A 27,601-nucleotide genomic window follows, 5' to 3' on the forward strand; every position below is an offset into this window, starting at 1 on the left:
CTGCACCGATCTGCGTGAAACTTTGCATGCACACTCCCTAGAGGCCAAGGACAAACCTTTGACCTGCATTTTCCACATCTGCCTTTTATAGCGCCACCAGGAGGCCGAATTTTGTAAAACACATTTTTGGATATTACTCCTCCACATTCTGTCCAAAAATCTCACAAGTCGTTACACAGTATCTCTATGGTCATGTGCTCAAGTCGGATCTGTCCGTTATTTCATATTCCATCCTAATTGGCTATAATTGGCTTTCACAGTTTGCACGATTGCCCCGTTTTGAACAAAAGCCTCAAATCATGAACGCAGCATGCAATTTACGTCAAATCTTTCACACATTTTCTTACTAGGCTGAGGAATATATCCCACCCTTTTCACATTGGCCTGTTATAGCGCCACCAACAGGTTGATTTTTGCAAAACACATTTTTGGAACAAAATGCCTCAAATCATCCAATTGCCATCAAAGGCAAACATATTACTTATTTATATTACTCCTAAACATTTTGCCAAACATCTCACACAGTCCTATCCTCCTGGTGGAGACCTGTGCCCAGAAGGGCACTTTTTCTAGTTTTATTTGTTTCTTTTCCTAATAAAGTTGACATTTTCTACGTTCTCTCCCCTGCTGGTCCCCTCACTTTTTTTGAGTACTTATGAAAAACACTATCCCAGATATAATAAACAATGAACAATAACATTTAATTTCTCATGATAAACAACAGTTGAATGCCTTGACAAGTGGAGGGGACAGAGACCACAGTATTTACACTTCTCTCTTGATTGTGCATGTTCCCTTTTTTGATTGTTTGTTTATGGAATAGATACCGTACTTTATAGTAAAGTAACTACCAGGAGTTTATCAGAGCATCAACTATATATATATCTATTACTAGTTACTTTTTGAAAGTAACTTGCTGCCCAACACTGTAAAGTGGCTTAAAGAGTATAGATTTAGTGAGGTAAAAGTCCTATTGGAAATTGGAAATACTCAAGTAAAGTACAAATACCTCAAAATTGTACTCAAATATAGGCTACAGTACGTAAAGTAAATGTAAGTACCGGTAGTTACCTTCCACCAGTCATAATGTCAGACCTGTCAGTCAGAGAGGAAGTAGAGAAAGGAGGAGGAGAAGAGCAGAGTCTGCCATAAAAACAAGCTGTGGTTTGGTTTCACTTCAGTGTCCTCCGTCTTCCTGGCCTGGGTGTGAACAGCTGGCCTCCTGCACCGACGACACTCACTGCAGGTAAAGTGAGCTCCTTAAACAACTGTAATAGTTGCTAAAGTTTACGTGTAATTGTTGTTTCCTTTCCCTATACTTCCTTGTTCATTCTGCAAACACAGTTTTTGTCTACAGTAGCCTACAGAGCAGAATGTATAGGCCTGCTGCAGTCGGCCTACTTACTGACTTATAGCCTGACACTCAGCCTGAATTTTCATTGTTTCACTTATTCTTTTCATGGGCGTGGAGGGGCTGGATAGTACTGTGTCTGACTTCAGTATTGTTTGAGGCTATTATATGTGCACTGTGTGTCTGTATGATCCATCCTCAGTGTTCATTTCAGAGTGTAGAGGAGTTTGCTTTGTCCAAGTGTCGGTTCACTTTTACACTCTATATGAGTTACATTAACCCATTCAGACCTGGCCTCGAAATAAATAAAAAAAAATCTTCTAAATCCTCCAGTTTTCTGAAATAAATATTTTCACGATTTTTCAAAAATAGCAGATCTACAAGCTCGTAGCGCGCCACTCGGTGGCGCGCTATGAGCTTGTAGATCTGCTATTTTTCAATAGCTAAATTACAACATAATGTTTAAAACACCAAAAAGGCGGGGCCATCTGTGGCGTTCAACAATACAAGAGACCCCAGAGGTATTTTATTACTGTCTTTAGCATATTCATACAGATGAAATGTGTAGTACTGTATTTCCGAATAACCTGTTTTACTAGAAACATTGGACTCATAAGTCATGAGTCATGAGTCAAGATTTTGTTTCCACTTTCGCTTTTAACTGGAGATAAACACCTTGATGGTGATTTAATCTACGGTTGCATTCGAAAGGTTGAAAAGTGAATTACCCATGTTCTCCCCGTGTCCCCTAGGGTAGGTATACCCTCACAAAAAACATGCAGTAATCCTGGTCTCTAAACTGCCTCCCCCTGGCCAGCCGGGGCGCCTGATGGGAGGGGAAAGGAACTGGTTGGAATAACGTGTTCCTTCCATGCGCTACGTCCAACCAGGGAAACTCCCCCCTGTCAGGTGTAAAGGAGCAACTTGGTCTGTTGCTCTCCCCATGTCCCCCATTATGGGGACTAGGTTGGCGGAGGGTGTGTAGAGCCCAGGATCACATTAGATAATTGACACAGGGGTGGAAAATGGGTTACAAAATTGTGAGATAAAACAATTATTTAAAAAAAAAAAGTTAATTACCAAGTTGTGATGTGTTAGTAAAGCGTCCTTATATGGCCCTTACTACAGCAGCAGGGAAACAACATGGCACTGTTTCACCATGAGATTTGTGCCAACAGGACCAGTTTTTCTTGTCTACATTTCAAAGGTTCATAGGTTCTGGAATCTGCAGGGCCAGTTATTTCACTGGACCGGGCGAGGGTGCAGTCCGAAGTAGTTGTAGTTCTACATACTGTAGTGACAACATAGACTTGTTGTGCTAATGTCAGTATGACCTGAAGAAACCTATAACCCTTTTTTTTTTAAATTGCTCATCTCCCGTGTGTTGTGAGCTTGTCCAGCATCCAGGGCTTGAATGTGAATGGCAGTAGTACTGTGACACTTAATAGCTCTTATTTTCATCACTGCTTTCATGAATCCACTTGCTGACCGGCTGTCACTATTGGGCAATTGTTTTTATTCGGGGTTTCTTGTGACCCTATACCATTAACATCCTATGGCAGGCAAACATGTCAAACTTTCCTTTTGCTTTAAGTAGCATGTGACATGTCAAACTAGGGGGTTTTCATGATTCTGAATCAAGCATTAGTTTTGCACAACATGCACTCCTTGGGCTAAAAATAGCCATAGCCGTCATGACAAATGTGATGAGGTCAGCACATTTTGAGCACATTTGGGCAAGTGGCTATGGCTGCTTTTAGCCCAAGGAGTGTTTTTTGTGCACAACTAATGCTTGGAATGGATTCAGAATCATGAAAAACCCCTAGTTTGACATGTCACATGCTACTTCAAGCAAAAGGAAAGTTTGACATTTTTGCATGCCCTAGGATGTTAATGGTAGGGTCACAAGAAACCCCTATAAAAAAAATTGCCCAATAGTGACAGCCGGTCAGCAAGTGGATTCATGAATGTATACATATATAGACAATATTTTAGGCCAATAAAAAAGATACCAAATTTCCCACTTTAAACAAAAGAAGCCTGTCAGCTGTATAGTCTCTCTCTCTCTCTCTCTCTCTCTGTTGACTCAAGTCAAAAAGAGGGCGTTATTTTCCCTTTGTTTTTGCAGATGGGTTCCTAGATTGGTAGAGGTAGTATAGGTAGTAGAGGTATGATTGGCACATGGCTGTTACATCAGTAGTGTGTGCCTACTTCGCCTGTGTCACCGTAGGCTTCCTACTGCTACTGCACTACAGAAAGCAGCTGACCTTACAAAAGACAAAAACAAAGCACTCTTTGGGGGTGCGTGCATGACATGTAGCAATGACAGATGTGTAGAAATGCAAGTAGGAAGTGAGAAGTGATGGTATAGTTGTTATTGCAAATAGGTTGTTTATTATTATAGTTACATCCACATCCAACAACGTGCATTTGATCATGATATTGTGGTATTCATGTAGTCAATTCAAGTAAATGGTGCATTCATATAGCACTTTTATCCAAGGCGCTTTATATTGTGCATTACATTCACCCCATTCACACACACATTCACACACCGATGACGGAGGAAACCATGCAAGCAATTGGGTGTGTGTTCAGCAGTCTTGCTCAAGGACACTTCGACTCTGGCTGTTCTACCGGGCAGTGGCAGTGTTGTGGTCTGTGTCCTGCAAACAATGACTGACCGCCTCTGTTGACTGTCCTCACAGCAGTTAGCTGAGATTGATAAGTACAGATAGTTGTAACGTATGCTCTATACACATCTGTAAGTACATCAAATGATGAAGTCTGCACAATGTGTGCAATGGTGTCTTTGTATTTGATGCAGTGAAGTAAAGTGTATGTGTCATGCAGCTAAATGCTTGACAGCGTTAACAGGATAACTTGCATAGTTACCTGCGGCCTGAGGCTGCTCCTTTGACCTGCTGGGTGTCAAATTGACAAATTCTGTGTGTCGGCCGAGTTAGACCAGTACAGAAAATCAGCCCAAAAAATCGCCCCAAAGACGCTATACCAGGGGTGGGCAACTGGCGGCCCGGGGGCCACATGCGGCCCCCACCTTCACTTAATGTGGCCCTCAGGTTAATGTCAGGATACTGATATAATATTGGTTTCAGCTGTTTACAATTCCACGACATGCAAACATGACCCGCTTTAATTACTTCAGTCTAAATTAGTAGCTCAATGCTCAACACACGTATAATTAAAAGGCATTTGGAATTACATAAAAATGTTCGTCTTCAGGATTCCAATTCAAAAATAGCAAAAATGTAAGATTTCAATTTGAATATAGCAAAAATAGCCGATCTACAAGCTCAAAACGCGTCGCGCTGCGACGCGTTTTGAGCTTGTAGATCGGCTATTTTTGCGACGACAGTAATATATGGCCCTAGGGAGTGAGTGTGGAAATATAGTGGCCCTCTCCATCGTCAAAGTTGCCCACCCCTGCGCTATACTATGTGTTTTTTATTATTGGTTTTGGCTCAGCCCTGCATGGACCCATGACCTCCCAGCCCTTCTGGCATCTGCCAGAATTGCCAGACTGTCCAGTCCGGGCCTGCTACTACTTAGATAGCATCTCTCCCACCGGATCAAAACAACGTTTAGGAGAAGGCACACTGAACTCAGATACCAGCTCAGTGGCCTTGTGGTTAGAGTGTCCGCCCTGAGACTGGGAGGTCGGGGTTCAATCCCTGGCCGGGTCATACCAAAGACTCTAAAAATGGGACCCAGTGCCTCCCTGCTTGACACTCAGCATCAAGGGTTGGATTGGGGGTAAGTCCCTGCGACATACTAGCGTCATGTCCAGGGGGTGTATACTTGTACATCAAGCTGCCTCACGCTACAGAAACAGGAGATAGGCTCCTGCCCCTATGGGCCTCATGGCTCGGCAAGGCTACACTGAACTCAGGGGGAGTCTTAAGGAGTATAGTCTCTCACAATAGCACGGTGCAGATTCTTGTAAGATATACAGAGAAAGGAATATCCGCACTCTCTTGAGTAGCTTCCTCTGCGTTTCAAACACTGAGGAAGGCCGACGTGCCGAAATGCGTCTGTTTCTCCAGGCAAAATAAAGCAAATTCAAGAAACTACTCAAGAGTGCGGATATTCCTTTCTCTGGTGTACAACTACGACATAATAATAACACATGCAGACCCGAAGCCGATTCTACAAAATTAGTTTTGGATCCCAGCAGTTTTCTGAAGAAACATATGTTTTCTATATCAGTGGTCCTCAGAACGATTTCATGTCAAGGACCCCACAAATTATATGCATTTGGCTGCCAAGTGCCAAGTGTTATAATGGGTTAAACATGCATGGTGACAATGTCGTTGCAAATGTGCATGCAGAATTCGGATTCAGCCTATTGCAAATCAACCTATCTGTCTGTCTCCCTTTAGTCATGGATTTGATAGACCCCATCTTGTCCATAGCGACTACCCTCTTGGAGATACCCAGTAGCGGTGGGTATTGCCTGCAGCCTCACGATATTAGATACGTATCACGATGCAGACGCCACGACACGATATATATCGATATACGATATTATACGTTGATTCCAAATAATGACCGATGTATTTACCTCTAGAGGTATCACTGCAGCCTCACGATATTAGATACGTATCACGATACAGACGCCACAACACGATATATATCGATATACGATATTATATGTTGATTCCAAATAATGACCAAGTACATACACTATAGAGCATATATGTCAAACTCAAGGCCCGGGGGCCAAATCAGGCCCGTGAATGAATTATCTTTGGCCCGCGGAATGATATTTAATTAGTATTAGAACTGGCCTTCTGGTATATTGCACGGACCACCATAATACTACAAGTCCCACAATGCACTGGCACATATCACATACTATGAAAGCAGTGCTTGGTGAGGATCATAGAACAGGAAACTGAGCTTAATAATAATGCATTTTCAGTTTTAAATGCATTTACCTTTTTTCTGTTTGCCTGGGACGTCCTCATGACCGCGGTGCCCGTGTGTTGAAACACAGTCCGGCCCTCGACTTGTACCAATTTCTTTATTTTGGCCCACTGTGTATTTGAGTTTGACATCCCTGCTATAGAGGGATTACTGCAGGCTCAGCATATTCATAAAGATGAAATGTGTAGTACTGTCTTTTGAAATGACCTGCTTTACTAGTATAGAGACATGATATTGATTGATTGATTGATTGAAAAATGTATTAACAGTTTGCAGAATTACAGTACATTTCAAGCACAAACTCAATACAAAGGCTGTTAACTGTGAGTGGACGACCCAATTAAGCATTACACTTGTTTCCAATAGGGTCCACAATGTTCAATTCATCAAAAACATTTAGACTCATGATCCACTTTATGCTGTCGTTTCTCTTCCACTTTAAAGGGGAATTTCTCCCTAAACCTTTTTTTTACAAAAGTAAGTTGATAATTATGTATATTGACAAAGAAAATATATTAAAAACAAATAAAGATATAGGGGAGCTGGGGCTGCAGCTGGAGATGAAGCTGGGGCTGGGGGGGGTCTAACGCTAGAACTCCTATTCAATCGCGCAGTTGTTGACACTGCACTCTTCCTGGTCTACGTGAGCTGATGTTAGACCCCTCCAGCCTCAGCTCCCCTATATCTTTTTTTTATTTATTTTTATCTCTTACTTTTGTAAAAAAAGGTTTAGGGAGAAATTCCCCTTTAACTGGAGAAACACCTTGACGGTGATTGAATCTACGGTTGCATTGGAGAGGTTGAAAAGGTGCATTACCAAGTTGTGTTAAATCGTCCGCCCTTACTATAGTGATAAAGGTTGAGAACAACATGGCACCGTTTCACCATGATCATCCACTGAGCAATTTTCGGCTTTGATTAGCCTGGCTAATCAAGGTCTAAATGTAGACCGTCTATATATAGACGTTGAAACGACGTTTTTTAGCCGAGTTTTTTAGCCTAAAAACTATTTTCACCCCAGTTTTTTAGCCTAAAAACTATTTTCACCCCAGTTTTTAGACCATTTTCTTTGCCATTTAGACGTCTATTAGACTACAAAAATGCTCAGTGGATTTTTTAAATAGTTTGAGACAGGTGACAGCAGAACCAGTTTTTCTCGTCTACATTTAAAAGGTTCATAGGTTGGGGAATCTGTAGGGCCATGTTATTACAATATGCACCCAGTAATTACACTACTGGCCCGAGGTGCAGTCCGAAGAAGGAGGAAATAAAGAAAATAAGAGAAAAAAACATAGGACAACATAGACTTGTTGTGCAGTGTTGTTTTTGGCAGCAAATTTCTATTTTAGTTTTAGTCATAGTCTCTTATGAAGTTTTCACTTCGTTTTTTTTAGTCACATTTTAGTCACCCGGAATGTGTTAGTATTGGTTTAGTTTTAGTCGACTAAATGTCATGAGATTTTAGTCTAAATTTTAGTCAACATTTTAGACTAAAATGCATTTTGGCGGGCCTTGATGCCGTCGTAATGATTGATTTTACACTTGCTGAAAATAACCGATCTACAAGCTCACTTGTAGATCGGCTTGTAGATCTGCTATTTTCAGCATGCAACCAAGTGTAAAATGACTTATACTCATAAGTCATGTTAGGGAGTCCCTCCCTAACATTTTTGTCTAGTTTTTATTTGTTGACGAAATTGTCGGTACTTTTAGTCTTAGTTTTAGTCACCATAGCTTATAGTTTTCATTTAGTTTCCAATAGTTTTTGTCAGTGAAAAAAGGTAGTCAACGAACATTTTTCGTCTTAGTTTTAGTTGACGAAATCAACACAGTTGTTGTTGTGCTGATGGCATTATGACCTGCATGATGAAACCTATAACCCTTAACTATAGCTCAGCTGTGTTGTGAGCATGTCGTCACTGCCAGGTGCACAGAACTAAGTACCAGCCTTCAGTGCTTGAATGTGAATGGCTGGCTGTTACATGTGCCAGTAGTAGTGTGACATGTTTGTTGCAGGTGCTCATCCAGGCTCTCGTCATCTCCCGCCTGGACTACTGCAACTCCCTCCTTGCTGGTGCTCCGGCATCTGCCATCAGACCTCTGGAGCTTGTTCAGAAAGCTGCGGCTCGTCTGGTGTTCAACCGCCCCAAGTTCTCCCACACAACCATCCTTCTCCGTTCTCTACACTGGCTCCCCGTAGCGGCTCGCATCCAGTTCAAAACCCTGGTGTTAGCCTATAGGGCAGTGAAAGGAACAGCTCCTTCCTACCTCCGGGCTATGGTCGATGCCTACACCCCTGCCCGACCACTTCGGTCTGCCACCTCGGGGCGACTGATTGCCTCGTCACTCAAGGGTCCTTCTGGCCGATCCACACGGTCACGACTCTTTTCTGTTCTGGCCCCACAGTGGTGGAATGAACTTCCCACTGATGTTAGGACAGCAGAGTCACTGCCCATATTTCGCCGCAGGTTGAAAACCCACCTCTTCAGGAAACACTACCCTTCCTCTCTGCCTGACCTACTTGTTGTTAACTAGTTGTACGAACACTTGTTTTCTATTGTTGTATTTTTATTGGATCTTGTTTAGTCGATACACTTAATTGTTATAGCTCATGCTCATTTGATTTAGCTATTCTGTCTCATCTGTTTAAGGAAATAGGTAGCTGATATATTGCACTTTTACCTTAGCTATATGCAAGGTATACTCTTGGTTGCTTGTTTTTGCAGAAAATGCACTAAAGACTTCTGGTGATTAGTAGTTTTTGTTCCCTACCTATGTTGAATACACTTATTGTAAGTCGCTTTGGATAAAAGCGTCTGCTAAATGACTGTAATGTAATGTAATGTAATGTTTGTAATTACATCAAAGATGCAATTATAATCCATTTCTAACGGATAAAGCCTTGGCATGGAAGAGAGGTTATACAGTGCTGGTCCCCAACCTTCTTAGAGTGTTCTTTACACAAGGAAAAAAAACAACGCCCTTTTGGGTGAGTGTATGTATAGCAATGACAAATGTGTAGAAATGCAGTAGGACGTGAAAGTAGTTATTGTAAATATAGGTTGTTTATTAAAGTTACATAAACATCCAACAACGCGCATTTTATCACAATATTGTTGTATTCAAGTGCATTTATATATAGCGCCTTTATCCAAAGCACTTTACATTGTGCATTACATTCACCCATTCACACACACACACACACACACACACACACACACACACACACACACACACACACACACACACACACACACACACACACACACACACACCCACACATTCATACACCTTTACATAGACTGTGCATTACATTCACCCATTCACACACACACACACACACACACACACACACACACACACACACACACACACACACACACACACACACACACACACACACACACACACACACACACACACACACACACACACACACATTCACACACAGATGGTGGAGGAAACCATGCAAGGCACCAACCAACATGCTCTTCGGATGAAATTAGGGGATCAGAGTCTTGCTCAAGGACACTGTGACACTAACGTGGAGCCTGCTGCCAACTGGGAAGCAGTGTTGTTTTTGGCAGCACATTTTTATTTTAGTCATAGTCTCTTGAATAGCTTTCATTTAGTTTTAGTCACATTTTAGTCACCTGGAATGTTTTAGTGTTTGTCTAGTTTTAGTCGACTAATGTCATAAGATTTTAGTCGACTAAATCTACAGGTGATTTAGTCGACTAAAATTTATTTTGGCGGGCCTTGATGCCGTCATAATGACTGATTTTACACTTGCTGAAAATAGCCGATCTATAAGCTCACACCGCGTTGCAGCGTGACGCGTTGTGAGCTTGTAGATCGGCTATTTTCAGCATGCAACCAAGTGTAAAATGACTCATACTGGATCTCTTGTCCACTAGTCCCCTTCCTAACTTAGTTTGTATTTGTTGACAAACATTTTAGTCTTAGTTTTAGACTCATCATGGCTTAGTTTTTATTTAGTTTTTCGTTTTAGTTTTCGTCAGTGAAAATAGGTTTCGTCAGTGAAAACAACACTGCGATACCGGCCACTCTACCCCTGAGCCACTGCCTCCCCCATGAGTCTGGCAGTGTAGACATTTTTCCAGGTACCCCCTCATCTGAAGCGGCCGCAGAAACCTTTCAAGTGTCCTGAGTCTTTTTGTTGTTTCTGCAGCATGCGTCCTGCTTTTACTGTTTGGGGTCACGACAGGTTGACTGATGTTGTAGTTTTAGTAATCATGTTAGCTATTGGCCCAAAGCAAACATGGGAGAAACACAATGAACAACACAAAAAATAAGTTTATTGCGCAACTTGGCAGAAATGACCACGTAGATAAACATAATTTTAATGTTAAAAAAAGTTTTAAAAAGAAATACAAAAAATTGGGGAATTATTTCGGGTACCCCCTGGCTATGCGTCGCGTACCCCTAGGGGTCCACGGACCCCACTTTGGGAACCGCTGGTGTAGTGGACACATGGGAAAACCTGTGGCCTACAAAACAATGACTGACTGCCCGCCTCTTCCTCTGTTGACTGTCCTCACAACAGTTAGCTGAGCTTGATAAGTGCAGATAGTTGTAACGTATGCTTTATACACATTTGTAAGTACATCAAATGATGAAGTCTGCACAATGTGTGCAATGGTGTCTTTGTATTTGATGCAGTGAATAAAGTATAGTGTGTCATGCAGCTAAATGCTTGACAGTGTTAACAGGATAACATGCATAGTTGCCTGTGGCCTGAGGCTGCTCCTTAATTTGAACTGGTGTGTGTGTGTGCGTCAAATTCTGTGGCAATCTTTGTGCTGGCCGATCGAGCTAGACCAGTGCAGTTAGATAGCATGTGTGTCCTTATTGTTGTACAGCAATGACATAATAATACAGACCTCATGAACCCTATGCTACAAATGTCTTAAATAAATCCCAATAGTTTTCTGTTTTCAGTGGTGCTCAGAACATTTTCATGTCAAGGACCCCTAACATTATATGCATTGGGAACAATATTTTGTTCCTGGGACCCTCCAGAAGCAAAGTCTGAGTTGAGTTAAAAAATATTGCTTTAAAATAATATATATCTATTCAAAGATTTTTCTAAAAATAGTGACCTTGTATATTTGAATAGCCAAAGTATAAAAGAATGCTTTTTAGCTCAAATCTAAAATGACAAAATGACACACCGGTTTGAATGGGTCCGTTAAAACATGCATGGTGAAAATGTTGTTGCAAATGTGCACGCAGAAGTCTGATTCAGCCCATTGTCTCTTCTCCCCTTTTCTCTCTTCAGTCATGGATTTGATAGAGCCCATCTTGGGCATAGCGACTGCGCTCTACGCTCTCTGCGAGGAGGTGAAGGCCAACAGGAAACGATGCAAAAGGCTGAAAGACCGCGTGAAGGGCCTGGAGACGGTGCTGAGGGCCACCAAGCAGAAAGGGGCCCCCCAGATCTCTGACGAGGTGCGCAGGGCCCTCGAGGAGCTCCGGCTCACGCTCGAGTCCGCCATGGAGGTCATCAAAAAGTACAACTCCGATAAACAATACATCTTCAAGCGACTGCGGAACACCTTCCAGTACGGGGACGAGTTTGTGAGCGTCAACGACCGCCTCAACGACGCCTTCCAGATCCTGTCGCTGAACCTGCAGGTGCACATGGACCAGAACGTGACCCGGCTGTTCCAAGCAGCGTTGCGGAAGGAGGAGGACGAGGCCGACAGGACGGAGGACTGTGCGGAGATCCAGAAAAGTAAGAGGCTGTGTTGATTTCGTCGACTATGAAACGAAACGAAAGGTGTTCGTCAACTATACCTTTTTTCACTGACAAAAACTAAATAGGAACGGAATGAAAACTAAGATTAAAGACTAAATATATCGACAATTTCGTCAATAAATAAAAACTAGTAATGTTAGGAAGGGACTAGTGGACAAGAGATCCAGTACGAGTCATTTTACACTTGGTTGCATGCTGAAAATAGCAGATCTACAAGCTCACAATGCGTCGCTGCCATTACGACGGCATCAAGGCCCACCCAAATACATACGACGTTTTTCTTTTAAGGTTTTACGACCTCAATTACACCCACACAACCTGAACTTTCAGTGGATTTTCTGTAGTCTGGGGTTTTCTCTGTGTGAAGCATTTTGAGCTGCAATGAAAACAGGCAAACAGGCCTCAACAGTGACGTCTGCTAGGAAATTGTCATATCATAAATCATCAAGGTTGTCAATACTGGAATGAGCTCCCTCTCACACTGAGGGAGATCCCCACTTTCACGTCAAGGATAATATTGAAACAATGGTTAAAAAATAACCAGTCTTGTGATCATGTATGACGCTTAGTCCAAAATAGAGTAAACCTACCCTAATAATAGTTTAATCTTTTCTTATTTTTTGAGTGGTGCAAACCACTCCAACAACCAGCTTTGTCTGTACCCGTGTACCTGTACGTGTACCTGTACATGGGACCCAAATAAATGAGCATGGTTACTATGGTCACTGACATTACGTCAGACCACAGCTGATCAGGCTATATAAGACCTTGCACCACTCAGTTCACACGGGTGTGATTTTTATTATTACGTTTGAAATGCACTAGGTATTTCTATGCTATGTCCTGTATGTCAGTCCTGTTTGTACTGTTTGATGTTTGATGTCTGGGGACTGCAGATGGAAATTAGCATGTTTTGCTAAATCTGGTATATTTACACTGCATTTTTAATGTAATGTTCATTAATATACACTGTCCCGACTAAATAAACAAATAAAGTAAAGTCAAATATATGGACACTGGGCAGAGGCTTTTTGTGGCGGTTCTGGACAACTGTGGGTACGACCGACTCTACACCGGGCACTGCCCTCCCTGTGGGGGGTGTGGAACGCGTGTGTCGAAATTTGAAGTCGGTGGGGCGAACGGTTCTCGAGTTTGGATTACAGATGTACGTACAGACGTACGCACAGAAGAGACTTGGTACATTTATAGTTGGATAGGCACAGCTTTATAATGGTGTGACTGGCATTAATATCAGATGTGTTTCACAGTGCTGGAATATATCGTGGACCAGCAGGATAATATGGACGAGAAACTGGACGCCCTGGCATTGCAAAATGATGCTAATATGGCAAACATGAAACAAGATGTGAGACAACTCATCGAAATGAGTAAGTGAACAACGTTAAAGTCAGTTGGCACATCTCATACAATCTAGTGTGCAGATTCATGTTGTGGTTTGCAAACTATATGGCACTTTAAACGGTTTAATAAAGATGTTTCAGACATAATACGTCGGGACGATGTTTTGTCCCAGACTTTTCCAGGTTTCTATTAGTTATTTATTTGTTAGATATTTTCCACACTATGCTTTGCATATATACTTTTTCAATGTTAATTTCCAAAAATATTCCAGAGAGGGATTTATAGTTTCATTGACAGCTGTCTGATGTTTTTCTTTTGTGTTCTTTTTTGCCATCACCAGTTCAAAAGTCTGAGAACATTCCCAATGACATCCGGAAGATCATCCCCGAGGAGCTGATCTTTGATACTCCCAAAAAGGCGGTCATGAAAACTGACATCTCGGAAGTCTACAAAGGAGAATACAAGAGATATCCTGTGGCCATCAAAAGATACCTCTGCCCAAAGCCTATTATGACAGGGTTTGTAGCATCTTGTTCCAACCCGTCTCCGTAGGCCAGCTAGTGCTGGCCTTAAAGGACCACTTCACCACTTTTCAACTTCTCTTCCTATAATTGGTCCTAACTAATGTTCATGATAAAATACCACCATTTTTTCCTACTCAGTCTGTGTCTCATAGGAAGGCTGTGGGCAGTTCAGAAACCCGTCCACCAGTGACATCATCGATGGTGAATCCAAGCTAATAGAAACGGCAGGCTTTCTTTTCCTGAAAAGTTGCAATGCAAAAGTTGAAGCCATCATTCTCACGATAATAAAAATCTAAATATATTTTAAAACAAATCTGCCTAATGATGATGTCACTGGTGGACGGGTGTCCGAACTGCCCAAAGCCCTCCTATGAGACACAGACTGAGTAGGGGAAAAATGGTGGTGTTTTATCATGAACATTAGTGAGGACCAATTATATGAAGAGATGTTGAAAAGTGGTGAAGTGGTCCTTTAATCTATATAGGCTACTGTATTATTTCCCTAAAAGCGAGGTGATGAAGATATTCATGGTGTTAATCTATGTACTATATTATTTTCCTAAAAGCGACGTGTTGAAGATATTCGAGAAGGAGATTGAGACCATGATGCGCTACGAATCACCATACATACTGCGGATGTTTGGGGTCTGTTTCCAGGGTGGTGAGTATACTTTTTAGAATTGTGTACATACCTTATTTTGATTTGGAGAAAAGACAAGGGGACACCTGGGTGGGATGGAAAGCATGGGACAGTTAGTTATGAGTATGTTAGTGAAAGATGCACGTTTGCACCCTAGCAGCCAGATCATACAGTATACACTTACAGTACCCTATTGTCAAGCACTGCCAGTAATGACATCCACATTTCTTGGCACTTGGCACATTTCTTGGCGCTGGAGTATTCTGTCCGCCATGATGGATTTAATTGTTCCAGCTTAGCAATGGAGAGCATCTCGTTGAGCCATCTCTCTTGAAACATGGAGAAGTTGGAGACTTCCAGTTTATAGTTGAGAAGCGTTATTGAAACCACGTCATCGTCTGCTTTCCTGAGTTAAATGCTGTTTTAACAAAATAAACACTGTTGGAGCAAAGACTGTGTGCGGACCTCTCCTTCTCTGTATGTATCTACCTTTTTGTCCAGCACCAGCAGCAAGGAACTGTGGATGTGCGCAAGCCATGCCTGCTTTTTAAACTATATGTCTGTTCTCCCTGCCAGCAGGACTCATCGTCATGGAGTACTGCGAGATGGGAGGTCTGAGAGAGGTCTTGGACAACTCCAAGATTAAACTGTCCTGGAGCCAGAAGGCTCGCATGTGTCTGGATGCTACGCAGGGCATCTACAGGTGAGTTCCTTTAAGTGGAAAGTCTTTGGTATATAGAGAAAAAAACCCAAATAAGTTCAATAACAGATGTTCACAATGAGCCTGTAGATCAGCTATTTTCACAATATTTGGAGTATCGTGGGACCAAGTCAAACTAAATGTAATGCCCTCAACCTACAATTCCAAGTGCTTGTCATGGCGGGGGGGGGGCAGTTCAAATATATGATTAGAGAAGAGAGTCATGTGTCATTTAAATCAAATCACATGACACTGTTGGTACCGTTTTTTTTAACTGCCAATAAAGTTTTCTATCTATTAGCGATGAACGATATAACCAGTAACGTATCGAGATCGGCCATCATAGATAATTATGCTATTTCCGTATCGGATCGGTCAAAATTATCCATATTATTTTCACAGATATTGATGATGCAACAATGATGTGACTGTCAATGGCTTTGTAGTGGGGAGGGGGGGGGGGGGGGGGGGCTTATAACCATCTACTTTCACCAGCAAAACAGTTCAATATAAATATAATATAATAATATAATATATCGGTATCGGACTCTGTATCGGCAAATAATCGGAGATCGGATATCGGTCATAATTTCAATATGGTGCATCTCTACTATCAGCCACACCTTTTAAATCTCTCACAAGTTGATTGATTGATTGATTGATTGAAAATGTTATTAACAGTTTGCAGAATTACAGTACATTTCAAGCACAAACTCAATACAAAGGATTCTGATTCTGATTGTTTCCTCTTATAGACTACATCAGTCAGAACAACGATCTAAAGTCCATGGAGGCATCACCAGCGACAAGTTCATGGTAGCTGAAGGCTACAGAGTTAAGGTATGTCTGAGTTAAATATAAAGCACATTAATTGGACATATTAAGGGGATGTGAAATACAATTATTAATCTTGTCTCGGTTGATTTTGTTCACTGCTCAATGCATAATGTGATCATTCTTTAAACTTAAAAGGGCTAAAGTGGTCATGTAGGCCTATGTTTTGTAACAAGTAAGACGCGTAAACGCGGGAAGCGAACAAAGCTGTTGTGGCAGTCTGACACACACACACACACACACACACACACACACACACACACACACACACACACACACACACACACACACACACACACACAGACCTCTGTATCTTCCAATAAGCCTATCTCACAGAATTTCCCCGCCCCCCTTAATACGCCCCCTTTCGGGGTTAGTGGTGATAGCGTGACGTCACTCCATAGACGCTACATGTTAACAGAGGTAATTTAAGAAGTCTACAACTTTTGTTTTCTCAAGGTAAGGTTTGTTCTATCTGTTCGAGCTGATTTACCATCTTGTTTGCTTCATAATAATATTGGTCTGTCACATTTTTACATTAGAAAATGTACTTAGATTCTCCAGAGAAAAAAACGTGTAAATGCTAATGTTAAATGACACCACTATCTACCGTAAGTGGGCGTGGAAAGCGGGCTGTGAGATAGGCTTATTTCAGTTCGTATTGGTTTGCTCCCAATCTTATGTATCGTTCCAATTTCAGTTGCCCTCTGGTGGCGGGCGGGTGGTGTTACAGCGTGAAACACAGACACAGACAGACACACAGACAGACAGTGTCAAACAGTGTAGTGGTGTAATAATATGATAGCTGCAGTCTTTTAATGGGCTCCGTGAAGAGGCCTGGTCCACGGTCACACTCGACAGTCAGTTGGGGGCTGCGGGTCCATATTAGAAGTCCATGACGGAACTGCAGAGTAGAAGACAACAGAAACTCCGGGGCGTACGTGGCTCCCCGGATGTTGAGTTAGTGGCAGGCCTTACTGGAGCCTATATATACAGTGTTAATTACAAGCACTGCTGGGAAACGAACGCACACACATACTCAGTTCTCACCCCTTTAAGACACCAGAAAGAAGGACTATTATCATTCATTGGCCGTCTGTTTTGTGACTACAGCTGGGTGGTTTGGAGCTGTCACAAACGGAGACATCCTTGAGGAAGAACTCTAGGACCCAAACGGGCTCGCTGTGCTACCGATCACCTGAGCAGCTGCAGACTATCCACCATCCATACTGCAAGATATGTGAGATTTACAGGTCAGTCCTCTACAGTAATATTTGTTCAAATAAAATGCATAAAAACAATTCAGGTTCAGAGGATAATCAATGAACTGAAACGAACAAATGAACCAACCACATTTCTTTCCTTTTCTTTTCCCATGCATGCAGTCTCGGAATGGTCCTGTGGGAAATCGCAACCCGTAAGAATCCTCTCCACGGTGTGTGTGCATCCTGAAAACATCCTGGTTATAACGCTATGTAGACCGCACCTTTTCTTTGTACACTTTCTTTATGTGAGTACGTGTTATAACAATTTCTCTCTTTAATAACAGATTGTGGCACGGCTGAGGACATTTTCAAGAGAGTGTGCGACGCGCAGCGAGTGCTAGAACCACTTCCTGACGACTGTCCTAAAAAGCTGGGGGAACTGATCAATGCCTGTCGTGCGTACGACCCTTTCGACAGGCCAACGGCTGGAGGTAATTGGGTTCATCTTCTTTTGGACGCAGCAGATTGAGTGTTATCGCTTATCGGTGTTATCCCATGGTAAATGGTAAATGGTGCATTTATATAGCGGCGCTTTACATAGATTGTGCATTACATTCACCCATTCACACACACATTCATACACTGATTGCGGCGGAAACCATGCAAGGTACCAACCAAAATATTTTGGCGACCCCCCCCCCCCCCCCGACCCACGGGTTGAGAACCCCTGGAGTATAGACCACGTGGTTCCCAACCTTTTTTGCTCGAGACCCAAAAGAGAAAAGTTTAATGTCTCCACGGGACCCAAACTAGTGAAAATAATAATCTACAAGTGTTGTGATCTTGTAGAAGTATAGTATTTTTATCCTCTAATTACATGAAATTATTATTATTATTATTATTTTTTTAATCTTTTTAAATAATGAATGAAAACTCAACTCTTCAAACTCACCCCTGCCTGCAGGGGCAAACTATTCTAACGGGGGTAGTCTTGCAAGCCAGACAGTTGCCTTCCATCATTTCCAAATGCTTTCAGGGTTTTTGTGGAATAGGCGAGACTATACAGCTTGTCTACTCACTCCAGGCCTGGAAATGCAACTGGCAAAATGCATTAAATGACAGTTTCTTTTTTAGTTTAGTTTTTTTTCACATCAATAACACTGGTTTTATCTCTCTAGCCTTAACCCCATTGGTCACTGTCTGTTGCTGTTGTGCCCCTTATTGTCCCCTTTGGCCATTTCAACTGTTATGCCTTTTGGTGTAGTCCGAGTCGTAAACCTCCCACAAACTAAATGATATTTATTTCTCTCTTATGTTGGCAGTGCTCTTGGACAACCTACGCAAGGTGGTGGAGCAGTTGAAGGAGGAGTGGTTGTACGAGGAGGAGTAAGCCCACAGAGGTTCTCAGAAGCAGGAATTGCATATGGTGTTTATGCATGGATGTACTGTATATTGTAGGCCTACCATGTGTTATGGTTCAGGACATACTATAAGTCACTGTATAATAATAAGGCCTTTTCTCTCGTTGGAAATTACATTTACCTCCCCTTGTGGTCACCTGATAGTTGTCTTTCAGGCCAGTTTTGAAAGAAACCAGTGATTCTAGGGATGTATATCGGCCATTTGCCATTATCGGTCAATATCGGCAAATACAACTGACATTAACCGATGGCAGTAGCCGATATTTATCTGTTGATGATAAACATACATGTCGCGGTGTGTTTGTTATCTGCATCCTACCAAGCTATAGATTCTGAACATTTATTTCTTGTATGTTGTTTTGAAGAGGTATTTGTTTCTCTGGCACAAAAGGGGGAAATAAAAACAACAACAAATAAATAAACATATATCGGTGAATCTGTGATTCGGTATCGGCTATCGGCTAAATTGTTATTTTTTAAATGGGTATCGGCCAAGGGTTTCCATGTCCGTGCATCCCTAAGTATTTCACATCCTTTAATCCATTGAGACCTGGAATGCATCCATGTCACGTTAGCGTTTAACCACATTAACCATTAACCAATTTTGGGCGGGAACCTCTTTTGGTGTTTTAAACATTATGTTATAATTTAGCTATTGAAAAATAGCAGATCTACAAGCTCATAGCGCGCCACCGAGTGGCGCGCTATGAACTTGTAGGTCTGCTATTTTTGAAAAATCGTTAAAATGTGCCTCAAATCTTTCCGAAAATTGTCATGATTTAGAAAACTTTTTTTTTTTTAAATTCGACGTCAGGCCTGAATGGGTTAATGCAGGGGTGCCCATGCTTTTTGGACTTGAGAGCTACTTTAAAAATGACCAGCTCAACAAGATCTACCCGCTGAATACCATTGCTGAAAATAGTCTAAATATGTCATGGAATAGGTAGTGTTTTTTGTATTTAATTTGTAATGCTACTGCCGTTTGTGCATTTAGCAACACTCTTGAAACTATAAGATTGCATCGTGGGTTTGAGCTGAAAGGCTCTTTTTTATGTCAATCAATCAAGTAATTTTAATTCAAGTGGCAGATGCAAAAAAATATATATATATATTTTTATATTGAAATTAAATATTCTTTAGGGGCATGTCATGCGATCTACCTGCACATCCTTTGTGATCTACTGGTAGATCGCGATCTACCTTTTGGGCACCCCTGCTTTAATGGATGGTGTCAGGGCGTTCTAAATTTGGGTGCTACCAGATGATCATAGCACGGGCACTCCCTCTTGGTGTTGTGGCTGTGGGTGGGTGTCACTCACTTTGGAGAAGTAGTTAGACAGGTATGACTGTCCCGAGAAGTAGTTTGGGAGGTACTGTATAACAATGACTCTTCTCTGTTTATCTGTTGTTGATGTTATCATGTATATGAATGAACTTGGTTATTAAACAATGGTGCAATATCATGCCCACGTGAATTGTGAGTGCTCTCTGTCAGCTTTAACAAACACGCACGCACGCACGCACGCACGCACGCACGCACGCACGCACGCACGCACGCACACACACACACACTGACACACACACAGCTTGAATGTCATCCAGACCATGGTCCTATGCTTCGACAGGCAATTATGATGAAGAGTACTTTAACCCGTGGTGGAAAAAGTAGTAACGTTTTGTACATAAGTAAAAAAGTGGTGCAACTACTATGTGACGTCACATACTAACCATAGCAACCATGCTCGTTTTTTTGGTTGCTACCCTTAGCAACCATGCTCGTTTTTTTGGTACGGACAAACACGGGTACACGGGTACAAAGCCAGTTGTTGGAGTGGTTTGCACCACTCAAAAATGTCAATACTGCAATGTAGAAATATACAAGTTTGTAAAGCAGGTACATTTATTACTTGCGCAAGCAGAGCGCGCAAGTACTGTAATCGGCTGCATGGGTATGTCGGTGTTGCCCACCGGCCAATAAGGGACCACCATTCTTGATGAAGGTACGTTTGGTGATTGGCTGGGGTACTTTATTCTTGATGACGTAACGTTTGGCGATCGGCTGGGTATGTATTCATGTATGTATGTCGGAGTAGTAAGAGTGGTCCCTTTTTGGCTGTTGATTGGTGACGTAACCAGAGCCGGACTTACCGTTGGGCTAGGCCCACCCTAAAAAATATATATATATTTTTTAAATATAAAATTGTAAAGTGAAATCCAATTCAAGTGAAATGTGTGTATTGTTATTGTATTTAGTTGTATTATGGTTAAACCATTGAGAGCTTGAGACCCAAGGGGGGCCCTCAAATTTGCTCCAGCCCGGGGGCCCTCAGCAAGGTAAATCCGGCTCTGGACGTAACTAAAGGTACGTTTCAAGGTTGGTATAATAACGGTCAATAACGGGTCGAAAGGATTTTGAACGGCAGTTGTATTAGTTAGACATTAGTTAGTAGCAGTACTTGCGCCCTCTGCTTGCACACAAGTAGGCCATAATACTTGTGTGCAAGGCACAAGTTGGCAGCTCGACAGTGCATTTCTAGTTGAAGTACTGTACTTTATAAGCAGTTCATGAATCAGATTCAGTGTTGGCACATTAAGTGCAAATGACACATAAACACTGTACGTCAAAGCCGGTTCAGATGTAATTGCTAATATAGCAGTGCTTATAGTGCAAAGCAAAGGATTATCCAAACTCCCCACTCTAATGACTATTACTATTACAATGGCAATTTGGAGCCATATGGCGGGGGAAACACACATACTGGCCATATAAGGAGCATGTCTTGAGTGTACAGGGTTTGATAAGGTCAGATCAACATATGGAATGTCAGAACAGGTGAGCTCCATACAGTAGATCTAAGGGTGGTAGCGGGGACCTTCTCTTGAGTGTGCAGGGTTTGTTGATGGCACCCATGCCCCCTTTCTGAAACCAGCTCCTCGCCACTCGCTCTACACACTTGCCCTCGATATGCGCGTTCACGCGAGGCTGCGCCATATTAAGTGTCGTCCGAAACCAAGCAGCCTTGAGTGGAAGTGGCTTATAAAGCCCTCAAGAGCGAGTCTGTGCCGATCTAGACTCGATTGCCTTGTGCAGCCCTCTTCTCTGTCCGCATGGAAACCGCAACCTACAAATGTAAGTACCACCACAAATAAATGATAAATAAACTCCTCCTAAACAATCTTCATCTGATGCAGAATAGACAACACTCCAACTGATGTTCACAAGGGCTCTTTATTTACCCCACCGTGAAAAAAACTATAAATGAAAGTTATGAAACCACACAAACAAAACAACTTTTAACACAATGATTTATAAACACCATGGATGTATATGACATGTCATTTTTGACAGTCACGCTGTATTTCCTTTTTCCATATTAATGAAATCCACATGTCACAAACATACACGATACAATGCAATATAACTGTACAAACAAAATAACAGGTAACACAATTGCGTGATGGTAACCATGGCAACGGATGGTGTCTGTTTCCTGTTTCTGCACAAGGAGGGCGAGTGTATTTCCAAACAGTTTTTTATACCCAGCACCCTAATCAAGGAAACTTGATTCAGCTGGAGGGGCACTTTCTGACGAGGGAACCTCCCGAGAGCACTTCAAGTCAAGGGACTGGTTTCAGAAAGGGCCATGGGGTAGAGCCAGGCCTTAATTTGGGCCTGTTGAGAACTTTTTTCGCCGGCTGCCGGGCGCGGCTGCACTACTAACTTTGGGGCAGGCTCGTCTAGAGTTTGAGTATGCACCAGCATCCCAGCATCCCAGCATCTCATGCTGGTCACCAGCTGGTCACCATGCCAGCGGTGGCCGAACGGTTTGCGGAGCGGTCTTGATACCGGAAGGTCGCCAGTTCGTATCCCCGGACTGGCACGTTAAAATTACCACCGCTGAAGTGCCCTTGAGCAAGGCATTGAACCACTACCATGAAATGTTCTATGAGCAGGGCCTGGCTGGAAACAATTAAGTATCTGATGCTTAGTCCAGTTACCCTTTGCACCAAAACACAACATAGTATTAGTATACTGTTGATTGTATACGTTTATGAATCTGTGCTCCAAACCATGTGATCATGGTCGTGAGTTAAATAATGTAGTCCTTACCCGTTCTGATATATTTCAACTTGTATAATATATTTGTGTGTGTTTTTGTAATGAATAAAAACAGCAGTATAACATGAAAGTATTCTTACAAATGCATGGTAGGGAAACGTTTTCATGGAAAGGACCGCAACATTTACACTTATTAGCCCACAGACCCCTATTTGAAAAGTATCAAGGACCCCCAGTTTAACATGCACCACAGAAAGTATGGACAGTCGCACAGGTACTCCCAGATATATTTGGCAAGTCGCACAGATACAATTGCAACCATTTGCGTCCAAAATGGTGTACATTTTGAGCTTGAGAGAACTCATGGCTTTTGCAACCTGTGATGTTGTGAGCTTGTAGATTTGGCCGTTTTCGCCGGAGCGTGCGCTGTAGCCACTTCACGCTGAGTGTGTGTGTGTGTGTGTGTGTGTGTGTGTGTGTGTGTTGGGGGGGGGGGGGGGGGGGGGGAGGGAAGACAGTTAATTGTATCTTGTGTTGTGTTTAGCCGCACGAACTGAAGACGGTTGCATCCCCACTGAAAATGTGCACTTGGCCAGGCGTACACACACGCACGCACACACGCACGCTACACAGAAAATGTGCGCTTGTCCACGTGTGCACGCACAGTACACACGCGCTGACACACACACGCGCGCGCGAGTGCACAGCGAAAGTAGTTTTGAAAGTTTACGTGGGCTGTTGATGTCGGAAGTGGTGGAAGTCAACATGTGAAAGCAGCAGTGGGTCCAGCGTGATGCAGTGTGTGTGTGTGTGTGTGTGTGTGCAGATAGGCAGTCTGAGCGGTGGGCCAGGCGCAATATTGTATAGGCCACTGTTTGTTGTGTTGCGGTGGGAGCAGAGGAGACGGGCTAAGACCTCCATATTATTATGGTCAATGCCTGTGTGAAAAGTGGGAGTGATTGGTGCAGGCACGGAGCTTACCCGTTGTGAGATATTGCCCCCCCCCCCCCCCTTGTGGCCGCAGGGGTTACTGCGCCCTGAGCGCATTTTTAATTCACTAATAAATTCATTATTAATCTATAATTTGTTAAATTGGAAAAAGGGCTTCGTTAAGACCTCCATATTATTATGGTCAATTATGTGTGAAAAGTGGGAGTGATTTGGTGCAGGCAGTGTGGAGCTATGTGAGTGTTTCTGACACACAGACAGACACAGACCACCCTGGGCAAGACCTACGCTGAAAAGACTATCAGCGGAAGTGGCGGAAGTGTTGCGTGTAAGATAACTACGTCACGCGGTGCGGCTGTGTTTACTAGTCCCCACCCAATGATCATTTCAGCGGGAATACATTTTCGGGAACACAACGCGGCGATTGGTCAAAAAACGTTAACTTCCGGGGGGGGGTTACACGGCGGAAGTCCTGCCTTAGATAGCTTATTTGTCCTAGGTTGTGACCAGGCTCTTCTTTTTCGCAGTTAAGTGAGCCTGGGACCGAGGCTAGACACAGACAGACATTCAGACATTGGCCTAATTATAGTTTGAGTGATGAGTGATTTGAGTGATTTGAGTGATGAGTGATGAGTGATGAGTGATGAGTGAAAAGTGATTTGGTGCAGGCAGTGTGGAGCTGTTTCTGACACACAGACAGACACACACAGACAGACATTCAGACATTGGCCTAATTATAGTTTGATGATGATGATGATGATGATGATGAAGCAATCATTTATGTTTAAAGCTCCTTGTGACTGGAACAATCTGTCTGTCCATATTCGTTCACTAACATCTTTTAACTTTAAAACTGTGCTGTTCCTCTTATCTTGAGACTACCTGTTCATGTTTTCACTAATCATCACTGTAACAGATCAATGATGCAATGATCTATGTGTTATGTCTACTCTACGTCATGTCCATGTTATGTGTAATGTTGTTTTGTTTGCAGTTGTTTTTGTTTGTTTGTTTTTTTATGTATTGTATTGTTTTCTCTTGTTTTGTTTGTTTTGTCTGGTTGAATTGTCTGTAAAAGGTGTCTTTATTTATGTATGTATTTTGTGAATTGCGGACCCCCTTGAAAACGAGATGGTTCATCTCAAGGGATTGTTCCTAATAAAGACATTTCAGACAAAATGGACATGTGGACATGTGTTAAAATGGTGGATCCTCTTTTAAACAAGTGTAATACTTTATGGTGTCGTCCACTCACAGTTGACAGTTTTCGTATTGAGTTGTACTTGAAATGTACTGAAATCGCTTGTATCGCGAGTATCGCTTGTGTGGGACAAGTGGGATGGGGGGACACCGTCTCCCCATCCCACTTGTCCCACACAAGCGATACTGGAGTACAGGGTTATAACTTACTACTTGAGTTGCTATTAAATGCCTTGATGTCATATTTGACCATAGGCCTATTGGCTATCATTTATAAACTCCTCTGCTGTCTCACATTTTGCATATTTTTTGCATATATTTATGCTATTTTAACAGGCTTAAAAACACATCTTGCAGGAAGAGACAATGAGAGAGCTTTACAACAGAAGGCCAACTATTAGGGCACTAACTATTAGGGCATTTGAACACTGATGCAATTGCCTGCCAGTCATAATGTGGGACAGGGTCTCAATTTGTGGGACGCTGAAAAGTCTTGGAAATGAGGGACTGCCCCACGCAAAGAGGGACATCTGGTCATCCTAAACTGTCTGTAATTCTGCAAACTGTTAATAAATACTTCAATCAATCAAAAAAGAGGTTGAGAACCACTGGAGTGTATGAGTGGATACCAGCAGTGTTTTGTGAGAGAAATAAGCAACCAGGCCCAAAAGAAGCGACTATTATAACGGGCCACATGAGCACTCAAAGTACCCATTATATGGTTGTACATTGGCAATTTGGAATTGGCCGATCTACAAGGCGTTGTGAGCTTGTAGATCGGCTATACTTCCAAAGACAAATTAAAGTGAATGTAATACTGTGCGGTCCCTGGCACAAAATATTTTGCAGATGGGGGTCTGTGGCCAAATACATACAGTATACGTACATGTCCATGACATGAAAATGTCTGAGAAAATGTGAACCACTGGTTGAGTAATGTGAACCACTGGTTTAAAGTAAACAAGCAAACAAACAAGCTAAAATATTCAACTACACCCAAATAACACTGGAATGCGCCGTACTGCTGCCCCATACAGTAATAACAGGGCAAAAATACATGCACTGCACACAATGTTTTTTTTTGTGTGTGTGTGTGTGTGTGTGTGTGTGTGTGTGTGTGTGTGTGTGTGTGTGTGTGTGTGTGTGTGTGTGTGTGTGTGTGTGTGTGTGTGTGTGCAGGGGCACAGATAACATTTTATAACTGGGGGGACATATTCAGGGGCTATCTGCGTGTGCGAAAATCCCCTCTCCTCATGAAACTGAGGGGGTTGATCACCCCCCCCCTATCTGCGCGCCTGTGTGTGCGCGTGTGCGTGCGTGTGTGTGTGTGTGTGTGTGTGCGTGCGTGTGTGCGTGTGTGAACTGTGAATATATGTAGTGAGTTGAGCTTTCCTATAGACCTATTCAGAAACGGGTCTCATGGTCGCAGACAACGTATTTCCTGTAGGCGGAGACGACATATCTGCGGTTTAAACCCGCACCTCCTTCTACTACAGTGAATGGAAAAGTGACTGATGTTAGTCTGCCTCAAACGTTACTCTTTTACCTGCTTTTTACTAACACTAACATTACAAAGATGCCCAGAACATCGGGATGAACCTGTGTAGTTTATGGCTGCTCCAACAGTAGTGGCAACATTAAAAAAAAAAAACGAATGTCAAAATATCTACCGCGGTGGCTGAGACCAGAGCCATAGACTAATGGTTGAGACAAAGCAGTGAAAGGTCCTGAAAGATATATAACCTCAGTCATCCACCAAGTTCTATAGGAATCCTGGTGGATGAAAAATTGTCTTGGAAAGAACACATACATACAGTAACCAACAAAGTTTCAAGATCATTTGGTATCATCGGAAGAATTAGGGGCCTGGTTCATCAGGCCTCTTAACCCTTTATTACAGTTTGATGTATCCATATCTCATGTATTGCCATATTGTTGACATATCCATCCAATTTACACAAATGATTAATTATTCAAAAGAAATGTGTAAGAATAGCTACCTCTGACTATTTGGCTCCATCTGCTCCTCTGTTTAAAGATCTAAATGTATTGTCTATCTATGACATTAACATTGTACAGTCCTGTTCTTTCATCTACAAATGCACTTACCTTCCAAATATGCTTCCTACACCCTTCAAAGAATATTTTAAGACCAACTCTCAAGTTCATGATTATAATACTAGACAATCTGATAATATCCATCCTCCCTTCAGCCGTACCACTCTTAGCCAGTTCTCCATAAAAGTCTTTAAACTCTTTAATTCACACATATTTATTGCCAACTCCTCATCTTCACTCTGTAACTTTAAACATAGATTGAGGGCCAGTCTCTCAAAGCAACTTTCTCCACTTGATTCTAACATAATGTAGCTTTATTGTGCATACTCAGACACAGACAGACATGCATGTTCACTTAGGCACACTCACGCTTGCACGTGCGTGCAAGCGTGCACGTGCACACACGCACTCACACGCACTCACACATACACACACATCACACACACTTCACAAGTGTAAATAATGTATTTTGTAGCTATATTTAGTTTTTGTTGTTTTTCATACCTATGTTTGATTACTTTGTCTATTTAATATTTGTATATTATCTTTGGTGAGAACCACATATAAGC

The 27,601-nt window shown here is 42.3% G+C and overlaps 1 protein-coding gene across 3 annotated transcripts; it reads left to right on the forward strand.

The window, feature by feature from the left end:
* Window positions 1-1,190: 1,190 nt before the first annotated feature.
* LOC306923546 (mixed lineage kinase domain-like protein) lies at window positions 1,191-19,373 on the forward strand. 3 transcript variants are annotated; one of them, XM_079501716.1, is made up of 12 exons: window positions 1,191-1,246; window positions 5,752-5,814; window positions 11,601-12,056; window positions 13,349-13,468; window positions 13,783-13,960; window positions 14,533-14,627; window positions 15,183-15,309; window positions 16,062-16,146; window positions 17,254-17,393; window positions 17,526-17,575; window positions 17,690-17,836; window positions 18,668-19,373. In XM_079501716.1, exons 2-12 carry the CDS (start codon window positions 5,754-5,756, stop codon window positions 18,733-18,735), a joined length of 1,527 nt encoding a protein of 508 aa, XP_079357842.1. In that variant the 5' UTR covers window positions 1,191-1,246; window positions 5,752-5,753; the 3' UTR covers window positions 18,736-19,373. The 3 variants fall into 3 exon arrangements, with proteins under 3 accessions (XP_079357842.1, XP_079357843.1, XP_079357844.1); XM_079501717.1 differs by having other exon boundaries at window positions 15,186-15,309; XM_079501718.1 differs by lacking the exon at window positions 5,752-5,814.
* Window positions 19,374-27,601: the final 8,228 nt, after the last annotated feature.

Source organism: Electrona antarctica (assembly GCF_951216825.1).
Source record: "Electrona antarctica genome assembly, chromosome: 5".
NCBI lineage: Eukaryota > Metazoa > Chordata > Actinopteri > Myctophiformes > Myctophidae > Electrona > Electrona antarctica.

Excerpts from the sequence above, each read along its gene's own strand:
- LOC306923546 (XM_079501716.1), top strand. The coding sequence starts at position 5,754 with ATGGATTTGATAGACCCCATCTTGTCCATAGCGACTACCCTCTTGGAG. Across the intron at positions 13,469-13,782 it reads GAGACAACTCATCGAAATGA|TTCAAAAGTCTGAGAACATT; the intron begins GTAAGTGAACAA and ends TGCCATCACCAG. Across the intron at positions 13,961-14,532 it reads CCAAAGCCTATTATGACAGG|CGACGTGTTGAAGATATTCG; the intron begins GTTTGTAGCATC and ends TTTTCCTAAAAG.